Genomic DNA, 18,916 nt, shown 5'->3' on the forward strand with positions numbered 1-18,916 from the left:
ATTGTCTTTTTTTATAACTGAAAATAAAAAAAAACATTATATATATATATATATATATATATATATATGTTTTCTTGTGATTTGCCTTGTATTTACTTTGCATTGTTCTGGCCTTACCCATGATCCTTTATACAGTATATATATATATATATATTTGTGTATGAAGGCTACCATTGGTTTCATGTTAAGAAAAATATCTTAATAGCTCAACAATTTTTCAAGCCGATCAGATGGAGATGAACACCCTTCCTGGTTGTCAAGCATGGTGAAGGACAAACACAGACTCAAACACACACACACATATGCATATATATATATATATATATATATATATATATAGGTATGTGTGTGTATATGTGTAAATGTATGTGTATGTGTGTGTATATATGTGTATATATGTGTATATAAGTATGTATGTATGTATGTATATATATTTATATGTATGTGTTGTCCAACCCACTATCTGGTAGCGTCCAAATCTCTAACGGTTTTTTCAAATGAATCACGTCATAACCTTATCCAACTATAGTTATCATACTCAGTCATAATGTCTTACGTTTAAGATGATTCCCATACATTTCCCTGAGGAGAAGTTTACATTTTTAACATCGCCGATTCCTATGGATCGCATAAATTGTAATTCTTCAAAACATATGTCGGAATAAAGTATGCTGTTATAACATGCGTTTTCTCCATTCCTTAAATTTTTAAATATATATATATATATATACATATATATATATATATATATATATATATATATATATACACAATGGCTTTTTTCAGTTTCCCCTCTATCAAGTCCATTTACAATGATTTAGTCGGCCTAAGGCTATAGCAGAAGACACACACAAGTGGTTGGGAAGCAAACTTCTTACCATACACCCATGCTTGCTTTCGAAAAATATTTAACCAATGGAGAGAGTATTTTTGATCCCTTCTTAACACCTGAATTCATTCATGTGACCCCCTTATCAAGACTCATGTCTTGCAACTTCAAAACGGTACATCGTAGGAGAGGAACTATTTTCATATTCAGACTCCCCGTATTTCAAAGCATATAACATAGGTTTTTGCAGTTATTTTCGTATGTTTGTCATTCAATTTGGTAATCAGGTCATTCAGAGTCGCAAAAAGAAATTAGTGCCACGAAGTTCTTCATTCAAATTTGTTTTTCAATCATTCAATTTCACATTTCGGTCAAAGAATTTAGCATTTACATCATTCAGATTAAAATGCCCATTGAGAGCATTCAAATCAGTCGGAATACGAGGAAGTGTCTTTTTGAACATTCAAATTCATTTCAGAGCAATCTATTTAACACTTTGAGCAATCAAATTAGCACGATAACTGTTTTGGTTTTATCTCATGATCATTGTTATCATAATCATAATCATGTTTTCATCCATTGTTTATGCTTTAAGCACTTCATCGTGCCCAAGTCTTTTCTATGTATTCTTTTATTTTTGCATAAGTATGTCTATTTATTGGTAAATATTTCATGAAATCGCACTCCAGCCTTTCCAATCTTTTTAAAGAAGCTCACAATTACAACAAATGCTAATTTTCTTTAATTTTTGAATACATTATGTTGCAATATCGGTTCATTCTTTGCATAATATGTCTTGTTGGGAAAAGTATATATTTCTTACGTTCTGAGTTCAAATTCCACTATATTCTGCCTTTAATCCTTTTGGGACTTGCTGGCATTGTGCCAAAATTTGAAACCAATATTTTTAGGAATCTAATAAAAAAAAATTGTTAAAATATTTTGAGTATTGTAGACATATAATCAATCAATTGCACATAAACTTTAATAACAAATCTTATATGGACCCTCAAGGGTTGTATGGGCCCCAGCTGAATACCACTGATTTAAAACAAGAAGTTTGCATTATAGAATCTTATGTCAGCTGGTATCGAAAAAGAATGAATCAGATCTGATAAAAAAAAATAACGGGAGTGTTGACTAATGAAAAGGGACTGTCAAATGTTTAATGTTGTGGTGATTTATAAATAGAAGTATTGACAGGTAACAAATAAAATACTGTAGCTATTTGTTTGATGTTTATCTCTTTAATTCAGTAATGGTGTGGTTTGTCATAACTTAAGAAGAAATTTGTTTTAGTGGTGTCACTTATTGAATATCTCAGGTCTTATATTCGGGTAACTCATAATCAATAAGTCCATGAATTATCTAAATATATTTAAACATTGCCTTTCATTGGTTATTTGCTATGATTAGTAATATTTTATCAATATATATAATCTCACAAATTCTTTGTCTGTCCTTCACTTATTCTTTTCGTCTCTTTTCTCCTCTCTTCTCATTGGCAAATCATCTTTCATATGCTTCTTTTATTTTGTTTTTTTTAGAATTCTATACTCTCTTTAAGGTGACAAGTTGACTGAACTGTTAGCATGCTGGGCAAAAGAGCGACTTTCATCTGTCTACATGTTATGAGTTCAAATTCCACCATGGTTCATGTTGTATTTCATCCTTTCAGGGTCAATAGAATAAGAACTAGTTGAGTATTGGGGTCAATGTAATTGACTTATCTCCATCCCTGAAATTGCTGGCCTTGTGCCAAAATTCAATATTATCAAGTTAAGTTCCATAGACCCTTTTACTTTGGTGGACCCCCTTATACATTTGATGTGAACAGGCTCTTAACCACTACACCATATGCCCGTGAGCGTATGGGCATAGTGGTTAAGAGCATGGATTACTAACCCCAAGATTCCGAGTTCGATTCCAGGCAGTGACCTGAATAATAATAATAATAATGATAATAATCATCATTATTATTATTATTATTATCATTATTATTATTATTATTATTTCAAATTTTGGCACAAGGCCAGCAATTTTGGGGCCGATGGATAATTGATTGCATCAGTTTCAGTACTTGACTGGTACTTATTTCATCGACCCCGAAATGATGAAAGGCAGTTAACCTCAACAGAATTTGAACTCAGAATGTGAAGACAGACAAAATGCGACTAAGCATTTCACCTGGCATGCTAACAATTCTGCCAGCTCACAGCCTTAATGATAATAATAATAATAATAATGATAATAATAATAATAATAATAATAATAATAATAATAATAATAATAATGATAATAATATATCTTTTTAGTTAGCTTATAGTAGAATGTTATAAACCTGCTCTTCAATGTTTCAATCCTTCTGATATTCTCAAAGAGTTATACACAAACACATGCCTACATCTGTGTGTGTGTGTGAGAGAGAGAGAGAGAGAGAGAGAGAGAGAGAGAGAGAAAGAAAGAAAAGAGCGGAAGAGAAAGAACAAGTGAATGTGTATTCGCATGAGTAATAATGTTTCTTTAACACATTATTTATTGAAAACACAACTATGCTCCAATTTTAGGCTTTTGAATTTTTTTATTTGTTTGCTTTGTATTAAAGGTCCTTCCCCCTACCATCACCACCACTACCACCATCCTGTTTACTTTGTCCTTTATGCTTTATTCAGAACAATATATTCGTAACATATCCACTAAAACCACTCCAAATATGCCTCTACATGAACACAGAGATATTGAATATCCACAACGGATATAAAACAGCAGTTATGAAAATCCTTCTCTCAGCAGAGCCTTCAGATACTTCTTCATAAAAATCAGCGCTACAAAAATAAATCAGTAGGATAAAACAAATGCTAATAGTCAATAAAGAGTATGCAGAAATAATTTAGTAAAACAAATTATGCAATAATATAGAAACAAATGTAGTGCAATTAATATAAAAGACACTACACTGAAAAGATAAACAAAAAGATGTAAAACAGACTATACATTAAAGTATTTGTTACAGGAACCAAATGCACCCTGACTAAAGAATGAATGAATATGTTATCTGTTATATCAAAAAAAAAAAAAAATAAATAAACAAACAAACAAACACAAGCAAAAAAAGTATTATTCAAACCAGAAGTAAAATATCATTCATCAAACAGAACTGATCCAGTATTACAGTATTATAGCCAGTCATAAAGTGGCATTAATGGATAAGATACATTAGAAAAATAAGGAAATTTTGAAAACTCTCTGTATCAACAACAAACTGCAAGTTTTTGCAAGACACTGAATAAACATCAGATGTCTTAATGTAATTTATATGTAATTCATATGCAAGTATGAATGTTGGGTAATAAACTTCATGACTCTAACTGTTATGTTTGCCATACTAAACCCGCACTTCCTCACCAACTGACTATGATCCTATATTACACAATGCAACATAAAAGCAATTGATAATAAATTTAACATTTTTTTTTTGCATAATCCTTAAAAACAATACATAAAAGACTAAGACACAGGAGTGGCTGTATGGTAAGGTGTTTATTTTCCAGTGATATGTTTTCAGGTTCAGTTTCAGTATGTTTGACTGGTTGACAAGTGTCTTTCACTATAGCCCCAGGTTGGCTAAAACCTTATGAGTGGATTTGGTAGAAGTAAACTGAATGAAGTGTGTCATATACATATATATATGTCACCAAAGGATCAACTGGATTGTGGTGGTACACAAGGTGACCCGTTTGGTCTGTTACTATAAATAAAGTTACAAAGAGGAATTGTAGTGTTCGGCAAGGTGATATGTTGGGTCTATTACTTTATCTAAAGTCACCAAAGGTCTAGATGAATTGTGGTGTTACACTAGGTAACATGTTTGGTCAACTACCCAAACTAAAGTTACCAGAGCTAGTCTAAATTACTCCATAAGGAACATAGAGCAAATTTTCCAGTTTCTTTGGCGTATATATTCCTCCCTGGACAGGACGCCAGTCTGTCATGGAATTACTCATTTTAACCAGTTAAGTGGACTGGAACAATTTGAAATAAAGTGTTTTGTTCAAGAACACAATACATCACCCAGTCCAGGAATTGAAACCACAATCTTACAATCTGAAGTTCAACAGTCCAAGCCTAGACGAATTGTGCTGTTAGACAAGGGGATATGTTTGGTCAACTACACTATCTAAAGTCACCAAGAATCCAAATGAATTGTGGTATAATAAAAGGTGACATGTTAGGTCTACCACTCTAACAAAATTACTTTTGATTCCAAATACCATCAACACCATTATTACTCATCTTTCTATTTCTGTTTCCATTTTTAGGTGGGAAGTTTCATCTACCATTGCATTGATGCTGGTGAGATCCGCCCAAATGGTCCTGTGCCAATGAACAGTCTATTTATATACCGCCCGGACAAAAGATTGGAGTTATGGCGATTTTTCTTCTATATGTTAATACATGCAGGGTAAGTAGCAGTAACCTTGGAAACTACTTTCTCATTTCTATCATGGTTGTTGTGGTGTTGTTTGTGTGATAGTTATGTTATGTACGTATGTATATATGTGAAGGTGCATGACTCAGTGGTTAGGGCATTGGGCTCACAATCACGAGGTAGTAAGTTCAATTCTCAGACCGGGCTGTGTTGTGTTCTTGAGCAAGACACTTTATTTCATGTTGCTCCAGTTCACTCAGCTGTAGAAATGAGTTGCGACATCAATGGTCCCAAGCTTTATCGGCCCCTTTGCCTTCCCCTTCGATAACATCAGTGGTTGTATGCATGGGTAACTGTTGATCTTACATAAACAACCTTGCCTGGGCATGTGCCTCAGAGGGTAACTTTCTAGGTGCAATTCCATGGTCGTTTATGATCAAGGATGGGGGGTCTTTACCCTTTTTATGTATCTTTATATGTATGCATGTGTTTGTCCCTCACCACTACTTGACATCTGGTGAGGGTTTGTTTATATTTATATTCAAAAGGCTTCTTTCAGTTTCTCTCCTCCAAATCCCCTCACAAGACTTTAATTGGTTTGAAGCTATAGTAGAAGACGATTTCCTCGAGTGCCATACAGTGGGACTGAACCTAGAATCATGTGATTATGAAGCAAGCTTGTTATCATGTAGCCAGGCCTGCACTTTAAGTAAATACTACAAGACACTTCACTTGCTGTGCTACTAAATCTGCACTCCACCAGACAATCTGATGTCTCTGGGTTGACCCATAACTACAACAGAAGACAGTTGTTACAAGTGCCACTCAGTGGAGTGGAAACTAGGCCCCTCATAATTTGCAAAACCAACCTCTTAATCAATTGGCACTGCTTGCATTGTTATGGAGTACATAACAATGATGCGGCAGAAACAGTAAAGAAGATGGTAAAATATTATCATGGTATGACTTGATATCCCTTTGTATTCAAGGGTCAAACGGGCCCCGAAGTTCATTCCAGGTCAACTTTGTTGTATTTCTTCTTTTATGTTTTGCCGGGATCTCTAAAGGTAAAGCAACTATATCATTTAGGCATTTAGGCAGCAGCGGGGTCATTCGGGTCAAATGCAGACACTCAACAAAATGTCTGGTCTTTTGCCAATGTTGGAAATTCTCTATTATGGTTTTGCTTTATGTTTTTCCTATTTTATGTTCTATGCAGGACTTTTTAAATAACAATATTATGAACCACACACACATATACGAACACATACAAACACAGACACATAGATACAAACACATACACACATACAAACACATGCAGACATAGATGTACACATATGTATCCATCAACCACAGCCTTGCGCAACATTTCAGCTGTGTGACCAAAAGATTTATTGAAGTTCAGTCAACCATCATTCATTATCACATTTATAAATATACACATATCTATCTATCTATCTATCTATCTATCTATCTATCTATCTATCTATCTAGATAGATAGATAGACAGCTAGATAGACAGACAGACAGACAGCTAGATAGACAGACATATAGAAAGGTAGATAGATAGATATACATTTATAAAAGTATCTCTTTTACTCTTTTACTTGTTTCAGTCTTTTGACTGTGGCCATGCTGGAGCACCGCCTTTAGTCGAGCAAATCGACCTCAGGACTTATTCTTTAGAAGCCTAGTACTTATTCTATCGTATGTGTATATATATATATATATATATACTGTGTGCATATAGATATATATATATAGAGAGAGAGAGAAAGAGAGATAGCTACACACACACATTTATAATTGTGTGTGTGTCTTATTATAAACGAACCTTTTAGAAGCACCAAATGTGTTGGTATTTTACAGACAAGAAAGTAAACTCCAAACGAAGTATTGCTGTGAAAACAGCCAAGAAAGAAGACTGAGTTTTTACTCTTAACAGAGAGAAAATAGTTTCTAGTAGGCAACCAAGAGGTACAAAGTCCATCTCTCTGAAGCTGCCTGCTGGCAACTTCCCCTCCCCCCATCTTCTAAGGGTTAATAGCCAGTCTTTCTTGGTTGTTTCCACAGCTATACAGCGTTTGAATTTTACTTTGTTGCCTGTTGGCAGAATCGTGAGTTCAAATGTCACCAGGGTTGACTTTGCTTTTCAACATTTTGGGGTCAATAGAATAAGAAACAGTTAAGCACTGGGGTTGATGTAATCGACCTTACTTGTATCCCAAAATTGTTGGTCTTTTTCGTATCAGTTAAGCCACCATTGGACAGTTTGATGATGGCTTACCTGGGCCATACTTCGAAGTCACTGTCAATGCTATTTTTGTGAAAGAATTATGAATTTGTCTCTAGCAAAGGTATTGAGTAATCCTTCAGTTTAATGTAAATTTGTTTTTATTATAAAAGAACATAACACAACATAAAAACAAAATAAAATATATAGACACACACATATCTATATATATATATATATATATATATATATATATATATGTTCATACAAATAGAGAGAGAGAGACAGACAGAGGCATTAAGAGGGAGATATATTTATAGATTATAGACACATAACACATGTATTAATATAATGTTTGTGTGTGTGTGTGCGTGTGTATCTACACGCACACACACACACACATACATGTATATATATATATATATATATATATATATATATATATATATATATATATATATATATGCATATATATAGATATATATGTATATCTATGTATATATGTGTATGGATATGTGTATGTGTATACACACACACACACACACACACACACACACACATATATATATATATATATATATATATACACACATATATAAATATACATGTATGTATGTATGTATGTATGTAAGTATATATACTGATTGCTCTGCCATTCACACAAGCTGTTCATCTTCCCCCAAACCTCATACTTTTCATGGCCCATTCAACATTTCATGCTTTGAAAATGGCTTCTCTTATTTACTTTGTTCTGTTTTATATATATTGTTCTTTGTCCTTTTTCTTTATTTCTTTTCTTTCATATGTCTTTTTTTTTTTGTCTGTTATCATTGTGCTTTGAGATTATAAACACAGACGTACGCAAGCACACACACACACACACACACATGCACACTCATACATACTCACACGTGTGTGCACGCATACATATACTCTTCATTCGTCGGAGTTGTACTTTTTCCTATACCATTACACACACAGGCACACACACATATATATATAGGCACAGGCATGGCTGTGTGGTAAGTAGCTTGCTTACCAACCACATGGTTCCAGGTTCAGTCCCACTATGTGGCACCTTGAGCAAGTACCTTCTACTATAACCTCAGGCTGACCAAAGCCTCATCAGTAAATTTGGTAGACGGAAACTGAAAGCCCATCATATATATATATGTGTGTGTGTGTGTCTTTCTGTCACCCCACTGATGTTAATTTATTTATTTTTCTATTTATTTTTTTCTTGGACACATTTCCTTTGGAAACATATATATTTCAAGTGAAATACATTCACTAATTTTTGAAAATAGAAATAAAACATTTCTAAATCTCTCAGAGAGATTTATGCTGGAGCAGCACAATAAATTGATAGTATGTTTTCAAAGGAGGATAGGCATTGACAGCTAGCAAGCCATGCTACTCCAGACTGATGATGAGCAATGACTCTGAAACTAGCCTCTGGATGCTGGCTTTGCTGGGTGGAAGTGCTTGTCTCCACTTTGAAAACATAAGGACACAGAAAATGTGTCAAGTCGAACAGGAAACAGTATTTCCAATGGCTAAATAACAGTAGCATTCTTCCCTTTCATGGGACTGTCACATTAAGTTGATGACATACTATCACTTTATCAGAACCAAGGCTCAAAAACCACCAGAAACTCACAATAAAGATAGAAATGAGAAATCTTTAAATGCTTAGAGCTTCTAAGGGTGTTAATCCAGTCCTGCTAGCAACTATATTTTCAGAGTACTTTTTTCCTTCACTAATTTCGTCAAACTAGTTAATGAAAGTTTTTAACTTTATCTTTGGAATTCCATTGAGTATTCCAAAGAATCTGCTTTATAGATATTCTTACTGTTAATTACACTTGTGCATCTGCTACATACTAAATATTTCTCTGTCAGCTTGTCTTTGTTTTTAATTTCGGGTTTGTTTTGCGATGTGATGCAACTAAATTGGTATATTTTGGAAAACAATCATAACTGATTAAAGAAAAAAAAAAAAAAAAAGTAAAAAGTAGGTGGGTGGGGGAGCTTAAAAACAAAAATGTCATCAGCTTTCATGCTTGCTACTGTAGAGATTTAACAACAGCAAAATGAATAAATAAATTACTAAATAGATAAAATTTAAAAATTTGGTTGTAAACTAAGAAACCAATAAAATTTTTTAAAAAAACTGCTCATGGAAAAAACTACAAATAAATATAGCAAAAACATAGGGGGATAGGTGTGGCTGTGTGGTAAGAAGTTTGCTTCCAAGCCCTGTGTTTCTGGGTTCAGTTCCATTGAATGGCACCTTGGGCGAGTGTCTTCTATTATAGCCTAATGTCTTGGGCAAGTGTCTTTTACTATATACTCTGTGTGTATGTTAGTGTCTTTGTGCCTTTGAGTTCCCCCATCACTGCTTAACAACTGGTGTTGGTATGTTTACGTCCCTGTAACTAAGTGGTTCGGTAACAGAGACCAATAGGTAAAGCACCAGGCAGTGCCCCCAAAATGGCTACAGTGTAACGACTGAGATAAGTAAAATAAATGAATTAACGTCAACAATATGTGTGTCTGTGTGTGTGTGATATGAGGATTGCTTCATATATATTATGATAATTGCCTATATTTATATATATATATATATATATATATGATATGATGATAGCCATCTCATCAACACACATGCCACACCCCATCACACAGTACAATCCCTTGTGATCCCTCAGATGACTTTTGAGACTAGCTGCTGATTTACAGGGTTTAAAACACAAGTAATAAATATTATTCAACTTTCTTCTCCATCCTTGTCCAAGCAAATCCACTCACAAGGCTTTGGTCAACCCGAGGCTATAGTAGAAAAAGACACTTGCCCAAGGTGCCATGCAGTGGGACTGAACCCGAAACCGTGTGGTTGGGAAGCAAGTTTCTTAACCACAAAACCATGCTGCAAGCCATAATAGTCATTTCAGCTATTTGTTATACAGCTGTAACATTTAGTATCACTTTTACTATCTGTCGGTGCTGAACATCTGGTGGCGGCAGTGGTGGTAGTAGTACTAGTAGTGGTGGTGGTGGTTGTCGTAGTCAGTGAGCAAATCATTCTGTTAGAACGGTGCTGTTTAATATGAAGGCTTTGGTGGATGGCTTATATCGTCGTTGTTATTATTATTATTATTATTATTATTATTATTATTATAGCTGTTGTTGTTGTTATAATTTTTATCATTTTCATTATTATTATATAACCTTTCATTATTTATTTTATGTACTGTTGATGTTATTCTCCTGTATATATATACATCTAATTTTGCTTCCTTTCATTCCAAAGACTCATCACTTTTCTTTTTTGTCTCTTTATGTTGTTATTATTATTATTATCATTATTATTTTTATTATTATTAGCATTAATATTAATAGAATTATTATTAGTAACATTATTATTATCATCATCATCCTTATTATTATTATTATTATTATTATTATTATTATTATTATTATTATTATTATTTTCTCTTTGGCATTTTTCTGAGGCAGCAATATGGAGTATGTTTGAAGTAAAAAAATCTTATATAAATAGATAGATTTTTTTTAATACATACATATACATATATAGTTACAAGAAGTTTTATATATATGTATACACTCTTGATTTATATATATATATATATATATATATACACACACACACACATATATATATGTCTATTTATCTGTCTGTGTATGTATGTAGGCATCTATTTATCTATCTTATACACACACAAACACACACATACATATATATATACACATATGTATAAAATAGATACATAGATATATAAATATATGTAAGTATATATATATATATATATATATATATATATATATATACATACACACACACACACAAACATACACACATATATAGATGCATGTGTATACACATTCACATATACACACGTATTCACATACAAAAAGATATACACATACATACATACAAACAGACATATATAAACATCCACACATCCATACAGATATAGATACACACACACATACACACACACACACAGGGTTTCACTTTGTTATGTGTGTCTTTGTTTTCATAAAGTTACCCATTTCTGTGGTATATAAAAATATTCTGTCCAACTGAGATGATGTCTGCAACAACAAAATACAAATACAAGGCACACAAAAAACAACATCACCAGCAACAACAACATCAACAAAAGCAAATACAACAACAAAACAACAGCAACAACAAAATAAACATACATTCCGACTCGTGGAATTTATTCGGCTTACTGCATCTTCATTTAATCTAAGTATATTCCTGTATATAGCTGCCCGTCATCACTACCACTCAAGCCAGCATCTACATGACCACCACCACCACCACCACCGCCACTAACGCTTCCGCCACCACCACCACCACTTCCACTGCCACTACCACCACTATAACTACCACCACCTCCATCACCGACATCATGACCACCAACACCACACTGTTACCATCACCACCACCACCACCACCTCTACTGCCACTATCACCACCACCACTTCAACTACCACCACAACCAACTCCAACATGATGACCATCAGCACCATTCCTACAACTACCACCAACACCGCTACCATCACCATCGTCACCACCACCACCACCACCACCACCTCCATCATCACAAGATCATCTCAAGATTTAAGCTGTTTTCCTTTTTCTTCTTTTCTTTTACTTATCTCGGTCACTGGAGCATGACCATGCTGGGGCACCACATTGATGGGATTGGTCAAGCAAACCAATCTCAGTACTTGATTTTAGTCTAGTTCTTACTCCATTGGTGTCTTTTTGCCAAGCACATAAGTTATGGGGATGCAAACAAACCAACACTAATTGTTAAGGGGAGGGGGTTGATGGTGGCAGAGTAGAGAGAACAAACGTTCTCTCTCTCTCTCACACACACACACACTTATATATATATAGAGGCAGACATGGCTGTGTGGTAAGAAGCTTGCTTCCCAACCACATGGTTCCAGGTTCAGTCCCACTGCATGACACCTTTGGCAAAACAGACTGATAGAAAAAGTACCAGGATTTTAAAAAATAAGTACTGGGGTCGATTCATTCAACTAAAAATTATTCAAGTCAGTGCTCCAGCATGGCCGCAGTCTAATGAAACAAGTGAAAGATAAAAGACATATATATATATATATATATATATATATATATATATATATATACACACATACATGTTTGTATGTGTTGTGTGTAAAATATATATATAAATATATGAGGGTGTACTGGAAAGTTCCTGGCTTTCAGGGTATTGTGAAGGGCCTGGCTGGGGGCCCAATCTTCCAAGTTCTTTTACAGGACTTACAAAAAATTCAAGGATATAATTAATTGATCCTCCTGTATTTTCTTTTACACTAAACCAGGAACCTTTTCAGCGCCCCCTGGTATATATATATATGTGTGTGTGTGTGTGTGTGTGTGTGTGTGTGTGTGTGTGTGTGTGTATGTGTGTATATATATATATATATATATATATATATTCACACACACACACATGTATATATAAGCATATCTATGTGCATATATATATATGTGTGTGTGTGTGTGTGTGTATATATATATATATATATATATATATATATAAAAACAAATAGTAAATGAGTATATGCATATATACGTACAGGTATGTGCATACCGACATCCACCTGTATGTATAGGTGCATATCTGGGTACAGGACATTGCAAACAAACGTAGACGAGAACACACGAGCCACATATATATATATATATATATATAGATAGATAGATACATAATTGTGTGCTTGTGTTCTTTTTCAGATCATTTTGGTTACCTGCAAAACAGCTTGCAGAGACCATGTCTGCTTTTTATATTCTGCATTATGTATATATATATGTAGATACTGAGATATACACATTCACTAACACAAACACACACACATGCACAGAAATAGACATATATTTACATCAGTATATATATACATATACATACATACATACATACATGCATACATATATATACATATATATATATTTCGTTACACCATAAAAACCTGTAAATCTCACAGGTAATGTCAGGCCCATATATAAAACCACACATAGCTTCTAAGAGACAACTGTACTATACATTATATTTTATTTCCATAGCAAATATAAACCGTTGTCTATTTTATAGCTTTCATACTCAATACCATACATATATACATGTGTGTGTGTGTGTGTGTGTGTATACATAGTCACATGCACCAATACAGACTTCATTTCCATGTCTATGTATATGGAGAATATAGAAACACCTAATATATTCTATTGTGCCATAAATCTTGGAGCCTTACAACTCTATTTCATTATGTATATTTGAATATATTCCTATGAGCATCAGTTTCACAGTGCACATATGCACATCATTTCATATATATATATATATATATATATATATATATATACACACACACACACATATATATATGCATGTATGTATGTATGTACGTATGTATATATATATGTATGTATGTATTATGAATGCATATATATATATATATATATATATATATATATATATATGCATATGTATATATTGTATGTATTGTTTTTGCATTTGACTGGCAGCATTGTGTTGTAATAACATTCATAGACATGCATATCTATGGCTCACAAATGAATATGTGTATATATGTATATGTATATATTTATATATATATATGCATCTGTAGGACTTACATCCTAATGGCCAGCAGACTACAGAATACTTCACATGTATGTGTGTGTGTAGATAGATAAATTGATAGATATGTGTGTGTGTGTGTGTGTGTGTAAGAGAAAAAGAGTTGGGAGTAGTCCATTTGTGGCAGTATAATGAAGCTTAAAGGTGGTGAGCTGGCAGAAATGTTAGCATGCTGGGCGAAATGCTTAGCGGTATTTCGTCTGTCTTTATATTCTGAGTTCAAATTCTGTAGAGGTCGACTTTGCTTTCATGCTTTTGGGATCAGTAGAAAAGAATATAATGAAGCTTAGACAAATGGCCGTCAGAGGGACAGTTACTGTGATCAGGGCGTATATGTATCATATACTGCCAGATCATTGAAAAGACCATTCCAATGAAGTCCGCTTCCAGAGTACTTTGATAATAGTTAACAGTGACTCTGTTATCTCCCCTTGAGTTTTCAGTGGACGTGTTGGGTAACACCAGGGTAACTTTGTTAATATATCCATATAGGCACAGATTTGGCTGTGGGTGTGAATTTAGACACATGAGTGGCAAAAGGTTTAGATATGGTTGTACAGTGAGAAGCTTGCTTCTCAATCTTGTGGTTTGAGGTTCAGTCCCACTGCACGACTCCTTGGTTAAGTGTCTTCTATTATTGCTTTGGGCCAACAAAAGCCTTGTGAGTGGATTCGGGAGACAAAAACTGAAAAAAATCTGTTGTTTGTATATGCATGTGTGTGTCCAAGTGTGGCTGTGTGCATGTGTGTGTGTATGTATATGTGTTTGTTTGCTACTGTCTCCTTGTTTTGACTTCACATGTTTGTTGTAAATGTCTATCACCATCATGCATGCAGGGTACTTCATTTCCAATGTTGAATTAAAGTGTCTCTGGTCATGAGGAAATATTACCTTGCTTGGAAACAGGTGAAGGTTGGTATCTGGTAGGATATCCATCTGTAGAAAAAAATCTGCTTCAGCTAATTCCATCGTTTTGCACGTTCCATTTGCTAATCATAGACATTAAAAGTATTATGTAATTCTGAGCCTCTAGAAATAGCTGTCGAGTTCAAAAACACACACACACGCTCTCTCTATCTCCTCTCTCTCTCTCATGAAATACATGCTCACTTCAGTTTTTATCACGTCTCATTTCAGATGGGTTCACTTGTTTTTTAATATGTTAGTACAAGTTTTGGTTGGTATACCTCTGGAAATGGTGCATGGATCCTTTCGTATTGGTGCTGTCTACTTAGCAGGAGTTCTAGCAGGTGAGTAATCTAGTTTCAATTCTATCTTCCATACAATGGCAGGTTCCATTACATCTTCTTTCAATACTTCTGGATTCAAGATATTTGATACAATTCTGTTAAGAATAGAATATCTTGAATGACACAAACAATGGACTATAATAACTGTTGTAATTTAATCATCCATCGTCTGATATGATATTTCAGAATAAAATTCCTTCTTCAGATATCCCTAGGAATTGATCAAGTCACTGATATAATTGGTTTTCCAATGGCTTTCCTTTGTTTTTTCGGAAGCGTCTCAGCAGTGGTCTCATGAAGCTCCTTCCAGAATTCCTCATGAGAAATGCATGAGGTCGGCCATGTCTCAATCTTATGTGTGCTGGCACATCCTTAGCACTGCTTCTAAGTTGTGTATTATACATGCAGCTTCCCTTTTTCTTTCCCCCTTCTCTTTTTTTTTTCCTCTTTTATTTTTGGTTGTAAACAATACATGAGCATGTTATCAAAAATGAAACTACACGCATCCAGATGTAGCTAAATAATATATTGACTGCCAACCTCTAGCCTGTTGTTAATTTGGGGCCCTAGTCTGAAATTTGTGGGGAAGTGGTTAGTTGATTACATCAACCCCAGCGTGTAACTGGTATTTATTTCATTGACCCCCCCCCCCCCAAAGGATGTAAAGCTAAGTCAACCTTGATGGAATTTGAATTCAGATTGTAAAGATGGATAAAAATAATAACAATAATAATAATGCTGCTGATGATGATGGTGATGATAACAATAATAATGATAACGATAACGCTAACTATAATAACGATGTAAACAACAACAACAACAGTAATAATGATAATAATAATAACAACAATAATAATAATGATGATAAAAATAATAATAATAATGTTTAAAGTGGTCCCCACTTAAAAAGACAAAGAGCTGCCATCGAAGTGACATCATGGCAGCAGACAATGCTAATTTTGGTAACAAAAGAATGTGAGAAGACTAGTTAATACCATGACCCGGAGAGATTCTGAGATCAAAAGAATGCGTGGCATTAAAAATTAAATTGGTGCTTGTTGTTACTGGAGGTGTTTGGTAAGCTTTTGGGGGTGAAAAGAATTTCACAATAACAGACACCTTGAGTAGCTCCCAGGTAAAACAATGTATCAAACAATTATAGAATATTAAATTCTTGACAACTGATAACATTAAGAGAGAAAATTGTTTTCTGTGAAGATGTGGAAGTTGGAAAAAAAAAAAAAAAAGCTTAGGTCTGTTGTTGACATCTTGTTTTGAGTTCACAAAAGGCAGGTCTAAATGTCATGAAATGTGAATGAACAGCAAAAGCAACAACAACAATAATAATAATGATGATAATAATAATAATAATAATAATAATAATAATAATAATAATAATTAATTCGTTTTATTGGCCACAAGGGCTAATATCAATCAAAAACATGTAAGGACAAAGACAGGACGAAGGTTACAAAAGGTTTTGTCCGAATAATAATAATAATAATAATAATCCTTTCTATTATATGGAAAGGCCAGAAATTTTTGAGGAAGGGGATATGTCAATAACATTGACCCTTGTGTTCAACTGGGATTTGTTTTATTGACCCAGAAAGAGATGAAAGGCAAAATCGACCTAAGCAGAGTTTGAACTCAGAATGTAAAGCCAGACAAAGTGCCACATAGCATTTTGCCCAGTGTGCTAACAATTCTGCCAGCTCACCACCTTTAGAAATAATAATAATAATAATAATAATAATAATAAAAATAATAATAATAATAATAATAATAATAATAATCCTTTCTTTTATAGGCACAAGGCCTGAAATTTGGGGGAGGGGGATATTTGATTTCATTGACCCCAGTACTCAACTGGTACTTAATTTATCAGCCCCAAAAGGATGAAAGGTAAAGTTGACTTCAGTAGAATTTGAACTCAGAACATAGTGGCAGATGAAATACCACTAAGTATTTCACCCGGCGAAATTATGTAATGATTTTGCCAATGCACTGCGTTAATAGTAGTAATAATAATAATAATAATAATCCTTTCTACTAAAGATAGAAGGCCTGAAATTTTGGGGTGCAGGCTAGTCAATTATATATCGACCCCAGTAAGTAACTGGTATTGATTTCGTTGATTCTGACTAATAATAATAATAGCCACCATACTTTCTTCTAAATCTACAAAGCCTGAAATTTGGGTGGAGGTTACTAATTGATTACATCAACCCCAGTGATCAGCTGGTACATTTTTTTTTATTGATCCTCGAAAGGATGAAAGGCAAAGTCGGCCTTGGCGGAATTTGAACTCAGAATGTGATGAACTGGAAGAAATGCTGCAAAGGATTTTGCCTGATTAGCTAATGATTCTATCAACTCACTACCCTTAATATAATAATGATAATAATAATAATAATAATCCTTTCTACTAGAAGCACAAGGCCTCAAATTTGGAGGAAGGGATTAAGTCGATTACAGCAACCCCAGTGTGTAAACTGGTACATAGTTAATCAACCTCAAAAGGATGAAAGGCAAAGTCGACCCCGGTGAAATTTGAACTCAGAACATAGCGACAGACGAAATACCGCTAAGCATTCTTCCCGGCATGTTAACGATTCTGTCAGCTCGCTGCCTTGATAATAATAATAATTATAATAATAATAATAATAAAAAGAATTCTTTCAACTATAGGCACTGGGCCTGAAATTTTTCAGGATGGGACTAATTAATTACATCAACCCCAGTCCTTGACAGGACCATATTTTATAGACCCTGCACAAATGAAAAGCGAAGTCATCTTCAGAAGAATTTGAAATCAGAGTATAGTGTAATGTTTTTTTAAAAGCAGTTTGCCCATTTTTCTACCCACAGCAGTTTATACTATGTTTTCTACAGCTATTTGTGTGATGGTTTCTACCAGCAGTTTGTATCATGTCTTTTTACCGACAGTTTATGTAATATTTTTCTGTCAATAATCTGTGTAACGTTTTCCCACCAACCGTTTGTCTGTTTTCTACCAATAGTTTCTTTCAACCAGCAGATTGTGTCATGTCTTTCTACCAACAGTCTATGTAATGTTTTTCCTCCTACAATTTGTCTGTTTTCTACCAACAACTTTTCAAATGTTTTCCTCTGATAGTTTATCTTTATTTCTTTTCTTTCCAGGCTCGTTAGGAACGTCTGTTTTTGATATGGATGTATTTCTAGTTGGAGCGTCTGGCGGTGTTTATGCCTTGCTGGCGGCACATCTTGCCAATATTTTACTGGTAAGTTCATTTTAGTTACTCGAATGGTTCAGAGGCGTGTGAGATGTTCTATTAAGAAATGCGATGGGGAGTTTAAAAGCAGTGCATACCAAGAGATATATCACAGACCTGACAATAAATATATATATATATATATATATATATATATATATATATATATATATATATATATATATATATATATGCTATATATATA

The 18,916-nt window shown here is 33.9% G+C and overlaps 1 protein-coding gene across 1 annotated transcript in view; it reads left to right on the top strand.

Annotated features, from left to right (window-relative positions):
- The window catches only part of LOC106871942 (rhomboid-related protein 3), a 301,094-nt gene extending 282,359 nt beyond the window's left edge, over nt 1-18,735 (top strand). Inside the window, exons 6-8 of the mRNA XM_089339510.1 lie at nt 5,149-5,291; nt 15,342-15,454; nt 18,620-18,735. Of these exons, the coding sequence (XP_089195636.1) occupies nt 5,149-5,291; nt 15,342-15,454; nt 18,620-18,735 (372 nt within the window). The remainder of the gene's footprint in view (nt 1-5,148; nt 5,292-15,341; nt 15,455-18,619) is intronic.
- The last annotated feature ends 181 nt before the right edge of the window (nt 18,736-18,916 follow it).

The sequence above is a fragment of the Octopus bimaculoides genome, chromosome 21, assembly GCF_046866305.1.
Source record: "Octopus bimaculoides isolate indiv1 chromosome 21, ASM4686630v1, whole genome shotgun sequence".
NCBI classification, from domain to species: Eukaryota; Metazoa; Mollusca; class Cephalopoda; order Octopoda; family Octopodidae; genus Octopus; species Octopus bimaculoides.